Source organism: Oryzias melastigma, linkage group LG24 (assembly GCF_002922805.2).
Source record: "Oryzias melastigma strain HK-1 linkage group LG24, ASM292280v2, whole genome shotgun sequence".
Classification (NCBI taxonomy): domain Eukaryota; kingdom Metazoa; phylum Chordata; class Actinopteri; order Beloniformes; family Adrianichthyidae; genus Oryzias; species Oryzias melastigma.
This window is the reverse complement of record NC_050535.1, coordinates 7981994-7999921: the sequence shown is the minus strand read 5'-3', so window position 1 is coordinate 7999921 and position 17928 is coordinate 7981994. Positions and strand designations below refer to the sequence as shown.

The 17928-nt window shown below is 38.6% G+C and overlaps 1 protein-coding gene across 1 annotated transcript; it reads right to left on the bottom strand.

Moving 5' to 3' along the window:
- Nucleotides 1-109: 109 nt before the first annotated feature.
- On the bottom strand, nucleotides 110-16001 carry parp1 (poly (ADP-ribose) polymerase 1). Its single transcript, XM_024291597.2, has 23 exons — nucleotides 15749-16001; nucleotides 14270-14435; nucleotides 14065-14180; nucleotides 13772-13986; nucleotides 7742-7832; nucleotides 7552-7668; nucleotides 7301-7477; nucleotides 6463-6625; nucleotides 6237-6377; nucleotides 4400-4639; nucleotides 4260-4325; nucleotides 4059-4191; nucleotides 3777-3972; nucleotides 3570-3698; nucleotides 3412-3495; nucleotides 3188-3310; nucleotides 2993-3121; nucleotides 1724-1822; nucleotides 1480-1632; nucleotides 1272-1399; nucleotides 1137-1198; nucleotides 868-982; nucleotides 110-691 (listed from the first exon to the last, which is right to left on the bottom strand). Exons 1-23 carry the CDS (start codon nucleotides 15869-15871, stop codon nucleotides 610-612), a joined length of 3048 nt encoding a protein of 1015 aa, XP_024147365.1. The 5' UTR covers nucleotides 15872-16001; the 3' UTR covers nucleotides 110-609.
- Between the last annotated feature and the right edge of the window lie 1927 nt (nucleotides 16002-17928).

The following is a 17928-nucleotide window of genomic DNA, read 5'->3' as shown; positions in this document are numbered from 1 at the left end:
TGCATGACATAACTCCCAACCTGGAACAATTAAAATTGATAATGAAAAAAGAAAAAAATGTTTTGTTCTTTACAATCTTGAAAAACAAAGTCTCAAATAAAGAAAATAATCAATTTTCAGAGACACCTTTTTATTGTATTTAAGTATAAAAAATAAGAGGAAAACATCAGGATGTCAGTTCAGCTTTAACACTACAGATGTACAGCTTAATATTTTTAAGTGAGGAGAATGACCTGAAACTGTAAGATAGAGAAACAAGTCAACACATTCAAAACTTTATTAACTCCTTTTCTACAAAACATGCAGTTTAGAGGTCATTTTTGCATGGGTGAGCAGACTGGAAACTAAAACGTGCTCTTAGACGAGAGGAAACCGTGTATTCTAGTTTGAAAGTTTCTAAATCTTTTCCAGAACTATTACAACTATTATAACCGTGATGCTTTCAGTCCTTTATCCGTACAGGCTTTATCTATCTAATGATGACTGAAACTTAACCAAAAAGAAAAGCAGTAAAGTGACAAAAGGTTTCAGATTTTTTTCACATTGTTGCAGATGAAGAAGCCCGGGTGGAAATCACAGTCGACCTTTTTTGTTTGTTCAAAGCTCTTTTCACCACAAGGATGTCTGGTAGTTAAACTTGATCTTCAAAAGATACTTCATGTTGACCTGCGCTACATCATACACGATGTATCTGGAGGAAAAGGTGGTTAAGGAAAGCAGATATGATCAATGAAGTGATAGCGAATCATTGTGTGGAACGACTCCATTAATTTAACCTTTAAATACTCATTTAGCTGAAAATAACCTTAAAAAAAAGCAAAAAGATAGTGGTAAAAGACATAACAAAAGATAAATGTTAAAGGATACTCGTTGTACAGTAGGCTTGTATCATCTATGTTTGTTTGGACTCCTTTTCCCAGAGGCACTTGCACTCCGTCCAAAGTGACAGTCGCATTTGGATCAGGAGCGGTTCTACCCAGACCTGAAAGAAAAGAGTTAAAGCAGCACAAATGAAATGCAAAACTCCCAAAAAAATTCTTAAACATATCACAGTTTCAATTTAACATAAGAATTTATAAGAATTTAAAATAAGAAAAAGACAATTTCTGCTGAATTTCGTCAAGTCCAAGTCTCACCTTTAACACTGTGCTTTCCTTTTGGCAATTTTGTGATGTGACTGGCTTTCTTCAGCTCATGCCTGCATTATAAAAGATGAAAAGAATGAGAAGGGAAATTTCCTTAAAGACGATAACCTTCCAACCTTCACTTACATGTTTCCTAACGCCACCTCTGCCAGCAGTATGAGGCCGACGGGATCCGACTGCGAGGTGTGACAGTAGTTTGCACTCTTGGACACCATGTCGGCGAAGTACACACCTTTACCGAACATGTAACCGGTCTAGATACAAGAAGATACAAATTAAAATGAAACACACGACAGCGCTTTCCCCACCTCAGTTGGGGACAGAAAACACTCACCACTGGAGCTTCAGGAGGAGCAATGCGGAGACCCTGAGACATGATGCCGGCGTAGTTTGTTGTGCGAGAGCCGTGCCACAACAACTGTCTGTTGTGAAGCTCCTCGAAGGGTCGGAAGCGTTGGCGCTCTCCTTCTCGGCCAATTTTGAAAATCTAAAAAAAAAAAAAAACCAAGAGTTGATTCTTATCAATTCAGCCCAATTGAAAGTAGCTTCAAAGCATCTTTTGTGCTAAAGGAACTCACCTCTTGTACTTCCAGAGTGTATGTGTTGTGCGTAGCAGCATGGGTGTTCTTCACATACTGGGTGATGACCTCCGCCTCCTGGGATGACTTGTCAACAACCTGTGGAGCAAACATCACAGAGAACAAAGTATTAGTTCAAATGCTCTTACGGGTGGAAAATGGGTAAACTTAAATCCGGGGCCTGCAGGAAAAGTCAATCTCGTAGACTTTTCGGTGAACTCGACCTGTCACTATCGTACTTTCAGGAGTATACATCGCAGGAGCAAAAACTGTCCAATCAAGACGAGGAAAACCTTACACAAGTTCCTCTTGAGTACAGGTCGCACTCCTGGCTAAACTATGAAAAAAAAACTGCGACTTATACTCTGGAAAATACGGTACATGTTGCACACGGTCAATAAGGGGCAGTACTTGAAACTGATAAGTAAAGTGTCAGCATACGTCACCCCTGTTTAGGACCCTCCACGGGCCCGGGGAACCCAAAACAGGTGCATGTGAGTGATGCTACATTCACGCCGGGCTCGGAGGTGCACATTTGAGTCACCGCTTTCAATGAAAAGAGTATGTAAACACACTTACGTCGGCACGCAACTTTTAAAATCCGATTTTGAGCTCCGTGTGTCAAAAAGTAAAACAAGTCAAACTTTGACCAATCAGGGACCCAGATTTGGTGTTGACGTCTTAATAGAAAAGGCTAAATTTGCACTGCTTTGATATTTTTGCAGTAAGCCTCTTCCAACTTTGAGTACGTGCGCAGATATTAAGTGTGAACACCATATGGTAAAAGTTTGTTACATTTTATGTAATAAATTTTACGCTTATTTTTTATTAAACTCGGGTACAAAAAACCCCCCAAATCCCTAAAACTGGCATAAGAGGGATCATGTGGAAGAGTTTCGTCCTCCCCCGTTCCTCTGAAGCAATGGTATATTCCAGTCAACAGGATGTTGAGAGAATCGTAAGTTAGGTAACAGAGACGATGTTGACAAACTAGGCCGTTTCCAGTTTAATAGGCCATTTTTTAATTCTGATTTTTGCTTTAGGGGGGTGGATATAATTTGGGCGAATTCAGCAGCTTTTAGTAGCAAATTAATATATTTGATTCTAATCATTTTAGTCATTTTTCCAGTGAGGAAGTTGTTCAATGTTTTACCCTAGGTATGAATAAAAAATAAATAAATAGCATGGGCCCCCCAAACTGCTAAGTCTGCTACTGTATGTAGCATAAGTTAATAAGAAAAAAGTGAGTTTAAGAGCGGGATCCGTTACCTCGATCTTGGTTTTGAGTTTCTCGTAGTTGATATCGATGGGATCGTGTTCGTTGTCCTGAGCTCCTCCTCTCAGCAGACTGTAAGCCACTTCGATGTCCAACAGGTTGTCCAACATCTCCACTTTAGCCTAGACAGAAAAGTCATTTTAAATTCTGCTTCTTTGGATCTACTGGGAGAAAAATCATGAACTTACTTGAATGTAATCCAAGCTGTTGAGTAGTGGAGGCTTTTTCATGCCAAAGTCGTGAGGTATGAGTGTGTAGAAACGGTTGGAGAGATCCAGGATCTGTGCTTCGGGCACGCAGTCTGACACAGCCTGCATGAGATCGCAAAAAAAACAAAAAAAATTATGGCTAAAGTTTGGAAAAATGCCTCCACAGGAGAAGACTTCCGGCTCCCCTTTGAGGGACAACCTACCTGCTGGACTTCAGTGAGGAGAGCGTAGGCGCTCTGGATTTGTCTCTTACTCAGCTTGCCCAGAGGCATTTTCTGGAGGTCGATCTGCAGACAGAAATTAGCTCAATTTAACAAAAAAATACCGCTTCCAAAAGGAGAAAAAAGCTCAGAGTCCTTACTTCAAACTCCACCATGGCCTTCTTCATGCTCTCCACATCAAAGATCATCTTAATCAGCTCCTGAACGGGTTTGGCAAGCTTGGATTTGGTGCCGGCAGAGGCCGTCAGTCTCTTCACGGCTTCCTCATCCTGCAAAAAAAAAAAAAAAAGTCCACCTTAACAATCTAACCATCATCCAACATGGTGTGGCGGTTTATGCTTCCCCACCTGTCCATAGTCGATCTCCAGAGGGTAGAACTTAGTGGGATATTTGATAAAGTTAGACGAGCCCCATTCGTTTCCCGTCTTTTCCTTATAAACGGTAAGGAAATTATCCAGAGCCGAGTTCTTGTCGTGGAATTTGTCCAGTTTGTTTCCTCCGATGGTGGTGCCCACTCGGCCCCACGACCGGAACACCCAGTACCTTCAAACAGATAAATGACGACTGAGATGAGGAATCTAATAAAACATTAAAGGTGGAAAGCGTGCACACATCTTAGGAAAGTCGACCTTTTATGCAGGTCGTCCTCAAGCAGCTGCAGCTTATAGTAGGAGTTAGTTCCTCTGACGATGTCCACCAGGCCCAGAGTGGCGCTGTACATCTTCCCGCTCTGTTCCAGGACGTGAGCGCTGTTTTCCAGACCTAAAAACAAACATGATTCAATAAAGAAGGAGGAAAAAACTAAACTACATCCAGGAAATCCGTCAAACCTGAGTCTGGGTCCACGGCAGCTCCACCTTTAACCGTCAGCTTCATTTTCTTGGATTTGCTGCCACCTGTACAGATCGTATGGTAGAGTTCAGATAAAAGCTGAGAGGTCTTCCAGGACTTCTGCAGAGGAGGATTTTACCTTCTTCCTCCGTCACTCTACCAGTGCTCTTGGCAGCAAGAGCTCCAGACTTGGAGGCTGGAGCGGGCGCCTGGGGCTCTACTTTAACCTCGGCGCCCCACGTTGAGATGGCGTGCAGAGAGACCAGCTCCTGGAGAGCTTTGTCGGAAGACTTGATGTCCCGGAGGAAGTCCTCGGAGACTACGCGCACTCCTGCGTCCCGAATTTCCTCCATCTTTTTTCCCATTTTCTCTACTTCCTCTGAACAAATGAGAACAGAGAACGGGTTAAAGTGGAGAACGCTCGCAGCTTTAATGAAAAATGCTAACGGTTGAATAAATAAGAGATTAGTTAGTAAAGTTTTTTCATTAGATTTTTAACATGTCGAGCAACTAAGAAAAAAGTTTAATTTACAGTCAGAAATCCTATAGAATTGTTATTTTAATTTGTGTTTTTAATTTATTGTGAGTCAAATAAAAGTTTTTATTTTGGTAAATTACACTAAAGTGGTTAAAATTTTGAATAAATGTGGTTTTAAATTATTAAAAATGATTTAGAGTCGTGTGTTTTCAATAAAAACTCAGGGTTTTCTGAATGTTTTTTTAAATGATAGATTCCTCTAAAATTTTGTATATTTTTTAGGTTAAAAAAACAAACAAAAAACACTAAAATCAGAAACATAAAAAATTTCAAAGCTGCTTCAGCAGGAGGACCTTTTTTGACAGACTGGGTTTTATTTTTAAAGGAACTGATGTACGCTGATGTCAAAAGTAAAATAAATTACAACTGTTATATATAGAAACTAGTGCTGCCAGAAATGATTATTTTAATCAACTAATCGACGGTTGTTTTTTTCCGATTAGTCGACAAATTGGGTAATGCGCACATTGGATGGAAAGCACAGATTTTAATCATAATTAGCCTTAAACTAACTAAAATCCAGATATATATATAGCATTACCTTCAATAATGCTCGTGTGAATGCTGTAAGCTGAATTTGGCTGCTGAAGATGCTGAAATTGATAGCTGAAACACTGAAGCTCATAGCGGAAAACGCTGAAACTGATAGCTGAAAACGTTGAAGCTGATAGCTGAAAACGTTGAAGATGATAGCTGAAAATGTTCAAGCTGATAGCTGAAAACGCTGAAGCTGATAGCTGAACACACTGAAGCTGATAGCTAAAAACGCTTAAGCTGATAGCTAAAAACGCTTAAGCTGATAGCTGAAAACGCTGAAGCTGATAGCTGAAAACGTTGAAGATGATAGCTGAAAACACTGAAGCTGATAGCCAGCTAACATATTAGTTAAACTCCAAATTAGCCTAAAACACCGAAAAAAGCCCAAATGAGCCAAAAAAGCTAGCATGTAGCTGAAATATTAGCTAAACTCCAAATTATCCTAAAAAACTGAAACTGAAAAAATCCAAAGTTAGCCAAAATAGCTAGCATGTAGCTAAAATATTAGCTGAAGTCTGAAATAGCCTAAAAATCCGTAATAAATGAAAAAATAGTCAAACAATTCTTTCATAATAGCATTATAATTGTCAACTTTACTACACTCCGACTTCATATAAAATAAAGTAACGATGAATCAACATTTAAATTAGTCGTCGACTATTTTAACAGTAGATTAGTCGACTAATCATGGCAGCCCTAATAAAAACATAAAGACACTGTTGTAATTCCATTACTATAATTTTTAAAAACTAAATTTAATTTCAAAAAATGCTAAATTGCCAAAACAAAAAAAACAAAAGATAAATATTGTGCATTTTTAAATAATAAAGTGGGACTTTGCGGCTCTCGTTGGGTTCTAGTCTCTTTCAGAGTTAGAGGTTGCTGCTCTACTGTCACTCACTTTTAGTGCTGAGGCAGAGAGACGCCTTGTTGGCTGTGCCGGTGATCTTTCCACCCATTTCCTCCACTTCGGCCTTCAGCTCCTCCTTGTTCTTAGACAGTTTTCCAACAGCCAGCAGTTTCATTCCGGTCAAAGGTTTATCTAAAAGTCAACAAGACCATTTTTAAAATCATTTTTCCTCCAAACCAGTTTGTTACAAATGTGCTAGAAGAACCCTCCATCCCACCTGAAGGTGCTCCTTCTGGCAGCGGCTCCTTCAGAGCTCCAGATCCACTCGGCAGAGGTTCACCTTTGGCTGTCGTCACTGTTTGGGTCGGAGCTTCTTTGGGATAAACTCGGTCTTGACGCTTGAACTTGAACTTTTTCAAAAAGGGAACTTCATGGAACTCCTGAAAATCCAAAGTTTTAGAAGCGTTGAGATGCACAGGTTATTTTTCATTATAAAAAAAAAAATCATTAATATAAATCAACTATCAAACATCAACAAAAATATATATGTATGTGGATTATTTTCCATTGGTAGAGTCATTAATGTAAAGCAAGTTTCATAGGAATGTATGTTGTTTTTTCTAATAGAAAAATCATTAAAATAAATCGATTAACACAAATTAGTGTTCTAAAATGCAGAATATTGTTGGATTTAAGTGTATAAACTAAACAAACCACATATGGTACTGTCACAGGAAGTTAATTAATTTTTCAAAATAAAATGTTGGCTCTCATATTTCAAAATAAAGCTACTAAATGCATTTTGTACATTAAAAAAAAGAAAAAATACACATATTTAATTGATGATTTAAATGATTTATTATGCTTTGTACATTCTGATCTCCGGTTATTATTTTAATTTATATATAACCGATACAAAACATAAATATAAAAGCCAGTCAGATAGATTAACCCTTTAACACCTGAGGGTCGGTGATGCTTAAACACTAAATCTTTAAAATACTTTTCAACCATTAACATGATAATTCTGGAGGAGAAAAGCGGTGCGGTGTTAAAAGATTAATATGAATATCTACAGCCCAAGTTATGTATACAGGATCAAAACAGGGATGTACCTTTGGGATGATCCAATCTTTACGTGGGGGCGTCGTCGTTTTGAACACACACTTAGTCCAGGCGGAAATGTCTCCTGTACAGTAATACGCATCCCCTTTAAACACAAGCTGACCTTGGCACTCCTTACAGGCCTCCAGAGCTCCGAACGCCATCCCGTCCGCCACTCTGTCGACCACCTGAGTTTAAAACCTGCCGTCAGTCAACAGAGATGTGTGCAGCGAAAGATTTTTCATCGGTGAGTTTTTCTTACGTTGGACTCTCCGGAAGGAACGTCCTGACCGTTTGCGATCAGCAGCTCCTTCATGTCGTTGGTTGAGCAGTGTTTCCTGAGTTTGTCCTTAATCCCCCAAATTAGCTGGCTTTGATTCTGCAGCAAAGACACATTCAATCTTTGATCTACAAAGAAAACCAAAATAATCCTATAAAAAATAAAAAAGCACCTTTAGATTCTCCACCAGCTTTTTATTCTCCTCCTCCTCTTCTTGCTTCAGCTTCTTTGAAACGCCGTCCAACTCGTCACCTGGACGTTTTCTGCAAATGCAGAAACAAAAATCTATATTTATTTTCATGGTTACAGAACACAAATAATATACAATTAATAATAATAAAAAAGAAAGAATAAAAACTGCCTGCAAGTAAACATTTTTTATAGTCTGTCCTGGACCTTCAAGCTACAAAATGTAACAGGAGGAACCCCATTTCAGATTTTCGGGGCATCAGATTGGTCAGTTCAATTAAAAATATATATCATGTAAAGAAAAAAAAAAGATTCTTCAGACAAATTTATTGACCAGCAATATATTTCTCCATTGAAGTTTGTGGGAGTTTGGCTTCTTGGAACCAGCAGGTACTTCCTGTTTAGAACACAAGGGGGAGGAAATACTCAGTCCAGTTCTCACATACTGTCAAAGGGCTAAACCAAATTACAGATGTACTTCTATATCTGGGTTATCTACAAATAAAAATAATCCAACGTTGGTATGCATTTTTCTGCTGTCAAATTGACAGTAAAGGGATGGAAAATAACTTAAGGGTTTTGCAGAACATTTTCCTAATTCAGGGGTCTGCAACCTTCAACTCTGAAAGAGCCTTTTGGGTTGATTTTTTTCACTGGCTAAAACCCAGGAGGAGCCACAAAGTCTTCCTTCACGCTTTAAAAAAATAAGATACTGATTTGCATTAGTGCTGCCACAAAGGATTATTTGAATGGTCGACTAATCACGGATTATTTTTTAGGATTAGTCGACTAATATGGTAATGAGCAAACTGGAGGAAAAACACACATCTTAACCATTATTAGCTTTAAACTAATTAAAACTAGATATATGTCATTACAGGCAATAATGCTAGTGTGAATGCTGTAAGCTGAATTTGGCCGCTGAAGAGGCTAGAGCTGATAGCTGAAGATGATGCAGCCGATAGCCAGCTAAAATATTAGTTAAATGCCAAATAAACCTAAAAAAACGAGAAAAAAAACTAAATTAGCCAAAACAGCTAGCATGCAGCTAAAAATATTAGCTAGACTCCAAATTAGACTAAAAACCTGAAAATATCCTAAATTAGCCAAAATAGCTAGCATCGTGCTGAAATATTAGCTAAACTATAATCTTTCCTAAAAAACTGAAAAAAAGAAATTAGCAAAAATAGCTAGCATGTAGCTAAAAGATTAGCTAAACTTCGAAATATCCTTAAAAAAAGCTAAATTAGCTAAAACAGCTAGCATGCTGTTGAAATATTAGCTAAACTATAAACTTGACTAAAAAACTGAAAAAATCCTAAATTAGCAAAAATAGCTAGCATGTAGCTAAAATATTCGCTAAACTTCAAAATATCCTTAAAAGAAAACTAAATTGGCCAAAACAGCTAGCATGCAACTGAAATATTAGCTAAACTCTAAAATAGCCGAAAAAAATACCAAATTAGTCCAAAAAGCTAGCAGACGTCAATATAACGTTTAACTTTACTACACTCCAGTGGTGGGCCGTCAGGGCCTGCAAGGCCTTCTCTGCTGGCCTAAAAATATCTGAATCACAGACTGATATTAATTATTATTTATTTCCGTGAATACGTATTCTATAATTCCAAATGCTCTGTCTTCGTCCTTTCATTGCTGTCTCCCTGGCTGCGCTGCTTCCAGACGTGTATTTTCCTATTTAAGCATTAACCAATCACATTGCAGCACCATTTGTTGCTAGGGTCAAAGAAATCTGCCCGAAGGCCTTCACAATCAGTTCTGCGGGCCCTGTAGCATAAAATAATTGTCGACCAAACTGTTGCTTCAACCAATCAGATCTGGAGGAGACCACGTGCTAGGCCAGCTAGAAGGCCCACGGAAACGTCAGGATTTTCACGAGCTTTGATTGGACAGCTCGCAGCTCGCTCTGGTTCTGCTGACGGACACAGGTGCCGAGGAGCGGCGTGTCAGGTTTGAAGATGTTACCAGTGGAAAGCGTCTCATCGTCTGATTTTTGGTGGAAAATGAATGTCTGGGTAAAGTTGTGGCACAGTTTTGTCTGGCACGGGTAAAGGAGTTCCGTGACTCCGTTGAGCGGGAGTGAAGCTGAAATTTACGAGGCCCCTGAACGCACTGCGGGCGCATGCAGCGCAAAATCCTCGTGCGCACTACCGACAATATTATTTTCCAGACACAGACCTTGATCGATCACAAAAACTTTGTCTCCCTCCTGGACCACAAGAGGCTTCAGGAATACCAGAACATTTCCCGCATGCAGCCTTTTCCAGCTTATCACAGCCATGGAACACTTTCTATCTGTGAAACGCACGGATTATGCATGACAGAGTGATTGAAATCTTCTTGAGGATAGAAAGGATGGATTTTGTGTTTAAATAATCTGTATTTTTGGTGAGTAAAATTTTGCTATCTCCCTACATAATATTGAAATTTTATCAGGTTATTTTTTATGCTTTTGGTGTGTGTGTGGCAGCTGTACCTGCAGTAGAAGTTTTATTGCCATAAAATAGTTAATGAGGGTTGGATTGATTCAGATGGAGCGCTACTGAAGGCCTAGATGTGAAATGCACGGCCCGCCACTGCTACACTCTGACTCCATTTAATATAAAGTAACTAATCGACTATTCAACTAGTCGTCGATTTGTTTACTGCTTGTGGCAGCCCTAATTTGTATTTCTACTATTGTTACTACTATGATAAACATAAATGAACTGCTGTTTATTTTGCATGAGTAAAACACAAACATTAAAAGGAAATAACCTTTTTTTTACTTTTGATAGAAGTTCCTTTCAAAATAAAAGACGCCCTGTGATATATGATCATCTCAATGCAGCAAAAGTAGTAGCACCAAGTTAAATGTCAGCAGTGATTAAATAAAAATAATTAATTCACTGTTGTTGGTGCATCTCTGCAGAAATGTAAATCTAACAAAACGAAATTAAATTAAAGCTAATTAAGTGACCCTGCCATATTTTTGAACACACTTAAAATCCCTTAATTTTCAAAAATAAAAAAATTTGCTCAATAAAATGTTGTAATTTGACTTGTGACACACACCGTCCTTCAACTGTTTATAAATGAGTTAAAGTTTGAGTTAGTATACTTTTTCCCCCTTTACTACTTTCTCACTTTATAGTTACTTTTAACATTTAGGTTTTTTTTTACTTTTCATTGATAAAATAAGTAGGGGTTCGATAATGTAAGTTCGCTTCTTCCCATTCCTTTTCGAGCAACCAAACTCTACTTGACTTTAGTTAATAATTACGAAAATGATTGAACCAAATGTGACATGAGGGTGTTTTGCTTTTGTTTTCTATTTTTTAAATCAACACATTTCCTTATTTCTGTACTGAGTTTGAAATATTTGTGTGTTTTGTCCTGTATTTTTCCACAATCTATGCTTTAAATAAACCAATGAATTAATCAATCAATAATAAAAGACTCTGATGAGAATCCAAAGCCGCAGGTTGCAGAACCCCCGTCTAAATGCTTCTTTATTCTTCATATTTTTTTGTTGTCGTTTGTGAAAATATGTGTTAGACGAGCTTGAAAATATTGAGTCTATGGAAAGAAGACCAGTTCTCTGAACAAACTCAAGCATTCATTTTCCAAAAATCCAAACAAGACGTCCCATTAAGGACCCAAATGAGGCGCCCAGGGATGAAGGTGACGGCCACGATGAAGAACAAACAAGTCCGCATGCGACACCTCTCCTGATGGAGGAGACTCGGACACAAACAAGCGAGTCGAGACACGTCTGAGCGCCCCTGGGGGCCAGAGCGCCCCCGTGACACCTCAACACCATAAATGACCATCTGGACGACGTGAATAAAAGAGCAGAGGGATGTCGGGTTTTCTGAGTCGGGGTCGATGATGAATCCTTGAGAGGTAAGTGGAGCCAATTGGTGAGAAGTTTTGAAGAATTTCCTGTCATTTTTTTTCCATCTCTTTTAGGAAAATTATGGAAAACGAAGATGCGCCACTTCTTTTTTTCCAACAAACCAGCAACTCCTCGCTTCAGCATCTTCCTAACTACACAAACCGTCTCTCCGCCGCCACCTCCCCTCCGTCGGCGCCGCCGGCTGACCCGGTGATGCACCCAAACGTGCCTTACATGGTGGCCGAGCTTGTGATCGCCCTGTGCTCCACTTTGGGGAACCTCCTGGTCTGCGCCGCCGTCGGTCTGAACCGGAAGATGCGCACGGTCACCAACTACTTCTTGGTCTCTCTGGCGGTGGCGGACATCTGCGTGGGAACCATCGCCATCCCCTGCGCCATCCTGACTGACGTCGGTCTGCCGCGCTACAACTTCTACCTGTGTCTGTTGATGCTCAGCGTGCTGATAATGTTCACTCAGAGCTCCATCTTCAGCCTGCTGGCTGTGGCGGTGGAGCGCTACGTCGCCATCTTCATGCCGCTGCGCTACCGCGTCCTGATGACGCCTCGGAACGCCCTGATGGTGATCCTCAGCACGTGGCTGCTAGCCTGCCTCATCGGGTTAGTCCCGCTGATGGGCTGGCACAAGAAGCCGCCAGATTCCAGCTACTGCTTCTTCGTTTTGGTGGTGGACATGACCTACATGGTCTACTTCAACTTCTTTGCATGCGTGCTCGCGCCTCTCGTCATCATGTTCCTCATCTACGCCCAGATCTTCCTCACGGTGAAGCAGCAGATGAGGCGCATCGCTACAGAGAAAGGCGGGGAGCGGCAGAGCAGGACGGCGGCCACCATGCGCAGGGAGATGAAGATGGCCACGTCGCTCTTCCTCGTCCTCTTCCTCTTCACCGTCTGCTGGATTCCGCTCCACGTCATCAACTGCTTCCTCCTGCTTTGCCCAAAGTGCCCCGTCCCGCTGGAGCTGCTGCTCACCACCATCATCCTGTCCCACGCCAACTCCGCCGTGAACCCCTTCCTGTACGCGTACACCATGACGGCGTTCAGGGACGCCTTCAAGGCCATTTTTCTGCGCTGCAGGCCGATGGGAGAGGCAGAGGTTTTAGGTGGGAACAACAGAGGAGATGAGACGAATTCTAGACCAAACTAAGTCTGAGAGTCCTGAGGAGCCTCTAAGTCACATGTGTCAAAGTCAAGGCCCGGGGGCCGGATCCGGCCCTCCGGGTAATTCTATCCGGCCCTCCAGATCATTTTATTTTTTGTCTTTTATGGCCCGATGTTACCTTGCGCTCTTTTCTAACTTGTATAATTTTGACAAAATTGTATTTTTATAGAGAGTAAAATATTGAAAGTTATTTAAGGTTTAAGCTCATTTATTCTGAAAAAATATTCCTGCCGTTTTGTTATTTATAATTCCTGTTAAAAAGTTACAGTTTTAAAGTTTTAAAAATTGGCATTCTGTTAGCTTTTTGGATTATTTTGGCATTTACTGAGATTCCTTTAGGCTATTGTGGAGTTTAGCTAATATTTTAGCTACGTGCTAGCTGTTTTGGCTAATTTAGCCCTTTTTCGTTTTTTTATATTGTTTGGAAGTTTAAATAATATTTACATGCTAGCTGTTTTGGCTAATCACGTTTTTTAAGCTATTTTGAAGTTTAACGATTTTTCAGCAACATGCTAGATTTTTTTAGCAGACATTTTTTCCTGTTTTTACTGTATTTTGAAGTTTAGTTTTTTTTGTTTTAGCTACATGCTACCTGTTTTGGCTAACCTAAGCTTTTTTTCCCAGAATTTTAGGCTAATTTGGCATTTAGCTAATATTTTTGCTGGGTATCAGCTTTAGCATTTTCAGCTATCAGCTTTAGCATTTTTTAACGATCAATTTCCACATTTTCAGCTGCCAAATTCCACTTACAGCATTCACACTAGCATTAACACAGGTAATGCTACATATCTAGCTCATAATTATGTTAAAAAGTTAAGATTTTAAAGTTTAAAAAAATTACCTTTAATGTTCAATAAATGTTTATCCTGTTCGGCCCGCGACCTAAGGTACGTTTTGGTTGACACCTCTGCTCTAAGTCAAACATTTAGAACTTTTTACCCCTCAGTTTTTACAGCAGGAAGCCTCTTCTTCAGCTCCTCCTTGTCCTCCGCCCGCAGCGCATTGAATCCCTTCAGCTGTGCAGCGCTGTAGTTGGGTTTGAAAGCCAGCTCCTCTCTGCTGCTCACGAAACACGCGGTGTGGTACCAGCGGTCGATCAGGCCCAGCTGAGGCTTCTCGGGGTCCACCACTTTCTTAGACACGCGAATCTGATCCTGGAAGAGAGGTCAGAAGGTCACAAATGTGCTTTTTCATTTACAACCAATGCATTTGAGCGGTTTCAAAGAGCAAACCTTTTCTATTTTCTGCTGACATCCTTTGCACGTGCTGCGGTTCGATTTGGCGTACTCCACCGCAAAGTCATTCAGCGTCTTTTCTCCTTTGGCCGCACTCCCCGAGTTTCCTTTTCCTGCCAGACAGAAGCTTCGTTTTACTCCACAAGCAAATGATAAAAAGTAAACAAACATGACTTAGCGATAACTAAACGTCAGACATCACCTGTTCCGGCCACTCCACCACTCTCTATGGCTTTTTTGACAGCTTCCTGGTCCGCCCAGCGGAGGTCCGAAAAGCCGCCCACGTCGGCCGTGGACTGCACCGAGGCTCGCTGCCAGAAGCAGGAGAAGTGGTGCCAGTGTGGGACCTTTCCATCGAACATGGGGGACTGCAGGACACAGAGAAAACATCAGGCGTGGAAATATTCAGCTGAACAGTTTGAATCTGCCGGTTTTGTTCTGTAAAAAATTGTTCCGTTGTCTTAAAGCTCCACTGCGACAGGTGTTTGAGATGGTTGAAAAATTAGGACCTACTTGACCTACTTTTTCTAACTATAAAAAATAGACATTATTATGAGAAATAATTTTGCAATAAAATTGTATTTTTTAATGGCAAAATCAGTTAAAAACTACAAATTAGAATAATTCATATTGTCAACATGTCCTACTTCTTTTATAAACTCTATTTGTCACATTTTCTGTCTAGTTTTATTAAAAACAAGAGGCTTTCCAGCTGATCTTTAGCATTTGAGCTGAAGTGACTAAGCATAATTTTGTTGTTCTTTATTTCTTTATATTTTATACACTTTGATATAAAATTACCTATAACGTGTTTCTAATACAAAAACAAATACAGAATAAACAAACAAAGCTATATCGAAGTCAAATTTAGAGATTACGTTTTATTGTTTTTTTTAATATTTAGATACTTATTTTGATTTGACTATAATTATAAACATAAAAATAAGCTGTTTTTAATGTATTTATGTCTCGTTTTTATATTCTTTCAATTTATTTTGTGTAACTCTTTATTCTGTTTTCAACATTTTTTTTACTTTGACAACAAATTTTACACCTATTATTTTATTTATTATTTGTATATATTATTATATATCATTTATTATTATTTTATTAATACATTTTACAGAATTATAGTGAATTATTTTTTATAACTTCTATGTTCTGTTTACGTTTAAATAAAAAATAAAATTGTTGAATTTAATTACAATAAAGTCAGTGTAAATTTATTTAAAACACATTTGAATAACGTAAAAATAATAATCTTTTTGGTTGCAGAGGGTACAGAAACCTGGAGCAGACAAAATTCCGAATGAATAAATTAAAAGAAAAGGCGAATAAAGTGAAGAAAGTTGTGAGTCGTGCAGACTCTTTTGAAAGGCAGGTGTTAGAATCTTCAAGATTGAGTCAGACTGATCTGCATCCGTGATTTTTCCTCCTCAAATCCCGCGAGCATCCAGAAAATTCCATATATTTGGAGCATTAGCGCCTCTTTGTGCTGAAGATTCAGTAGCCATTTAAATGCTAACGAGGGCCTAAACCAGACAAAGCCGGAACTACTCAACACCTATGAATGTTTTTAAAAGTAAATGTTTGGCTTTATGCATTTGCTGAGGCTACTTGGTAAATAAATTAAATCCGTAAGGATAATTCCGCCCTCGAAGGTTTCTTGGACCGCTGCTACCTGCACCACGATGGCCATCCTCAGCGACTCCTTCGCGATTTTCTCCTTGCATTTCTTGCACGAAGCTTGGCCGCTTTTGGCGTACTCTGCCCGGAACAACTTGTCATTCTGGGAGTCGGCCATGGTTTGCCTCTAATGTTTAAAGAGCTGAACCGAAGACGACGAAGTTTCTCCAGAGCACGAGGAGCAACAACAGAGACACCGCGAAGAGCACCGAGCAAGATCTGAGACAGAGGTCTCACTCTGACTTTTTTTTCTTTTCGAAACGCTGATTCAAGCAATGGTTATCAGTAGACACCAATATGTGTCTACGTGAGCAAATATATCTAATAGATGCCTGCGTTTATTCATTGTCATGCAAAAATCACATAAAAAACTTTAAAAAATGGATAATATATATTCATTCCATATTTTCAGCATTTCTTTTGTAACATGTCTGCATACGTAGATTAGAATACAAGTTTATGTTGTGTTTTATGGGAAAATTATATATATTGTTTAAAACATCCCTACTCACAAGCTTTTGTTGTTTTAAAATATTTTTTAAAAAGCATCTGATATCCTCACTTAAAAGAAAAACAAATCATTCAGGAATTTTCTTGTATCTGGTTTAATTTGTTTACTATAGTTTCTTTATTTAAAAATATATATATTTATATATTTTCCTCTTTTTTTAAGTGAAAAATTAAATAAACCATTAAGTCCTGCAAGAAAAGATAGAATTTGCAGAGAATCCTCACTATGTTATTAGTTTAAAAATAAATAAATAAATAAATAAATCCCATATACAATTTATGTATATGCTATCCCATATACATAAACAAGTGGAATATGCAGCCAATTAGAAAATAATAAAAATGATTACATAGGCTATTTTGTGTGCATGCAAAAATACTTTAACTTTTTGTTGCATTTTTTTTTAAATAATGCACCTTCTTTATTTATTGTTTAATAATTGGAGATGATAATGATAGAACTTGGATATTTTTAAAACGTTTCTTTCCACATATTATTATTATTTTATTATTATCATCATCTTTTTGTTGTTTATCCTCTTCCTTGGGTACCACCTTACAGCATAAATATATTTTAGATAAGAAAAGTCTTTAAACCCCAAATGGTTCCTCAAAAATTAAGTCAAGGCATCCATTTTTCACAATAAACGATTGTTGGATACGTCACAGATTACCCGCGCTCCCTTCAGTCTAAAATAATAGATTGAAGAGAAGTCGATTCAGAAACTAGTCGAACCAGCAGTGTGGTCTAAGTTATCTTTATATTAGGAACTGCTGGTTTATAATAATGGACAAATTCAGTTTTAAGACCAAAAAAAAAAAAAAAAAAAACTATTTAGGAAGAATACATTATTGTTTTTAATTGTTTTTTGTGAAGCTACATGAAATTACATATTAATAAACTGGTGGCGAAAGCAACTAGCTGGGCAAATTTTCAACCATTGCACTTGAAAATGATTATTGAAAACTATCACAACTTTTATTACATTAGAGGGTAACCAAACCAACCTTTTCAATCTGTTGACCTCTATAAAACAAATTTTTTGCCTAAAAATGGTTGTTTCAAAAGTGATATCAGTCATTGCCAAATTTTTGACAAATTAAAATAAACTTGTTTAATTCTTGAAAATATGGTCAAACCCCGTCTGTGTGCTGTCCCCTACAGTTTCCCCAATTTCAAGGATTGTTCTGGTGTGTCCTTCTGTGCTCCTCATATCCCAGGATGCATTGCAGTCGACCCAAAAGATTTGTCTGCCAACAGTGATGTACTTAAATGCAGGACCCAGAGTCATAGAGAATTTCACCTTTAATGTAAGAAAAAAAAAGTAAACTGACAAGTTTATGGTTTTGATGATTACATGAAACATTTTAACATTATTTTGATCTGGAATGTTACAATAAAAGTGCTTAAAAAGTGGTCTTGGCTCGTATGCTAGATCCTGCATTTTATATATATATATATATATATATATATATATATATAAGTGTATATCTTTTTAGGGACCAAAGAACAGGCGGCAGCAATTATAAAGCTTAGGAGTGAAAACGATCATCTCTTCACTGGTGCCAAATTTTCAACTGCTGTGGCAGAGAGGTAAGTTCTACATTAATATATGTCTTTGTCATAATAGAGCTGGCGCCAACAATCTTGGTTTTCTTCAATGC

What these genes read in the sequence shown, in the direction of transcription:
- parp1 (XM_024291597.2), bottom strand. Translation starts at nt 15,871, where the DNA reads ATGGCCGACTCCCAGAATGACAAGTTGTTCCGGGCAGAGTACGCCAAA. An exon ending in GAGGACGACCTGCATAAAAG is followed by an intron (nt 3,973 to 4,058) that starts GTCGACTTTCCT and finishes ATCTGTTTGAAG; the next exon opens with GTACTGGGTGTTCCGGTCGT. An exon ending in TGGAGATCGACTATGGACAG is followed by an intron (nt 3,699 to 3,776) that starts GTGGGGAAGCAT and finishes TTTTTTTTGCAG; the next exon opens with GATGAGGAAGCCGTGAAGAG.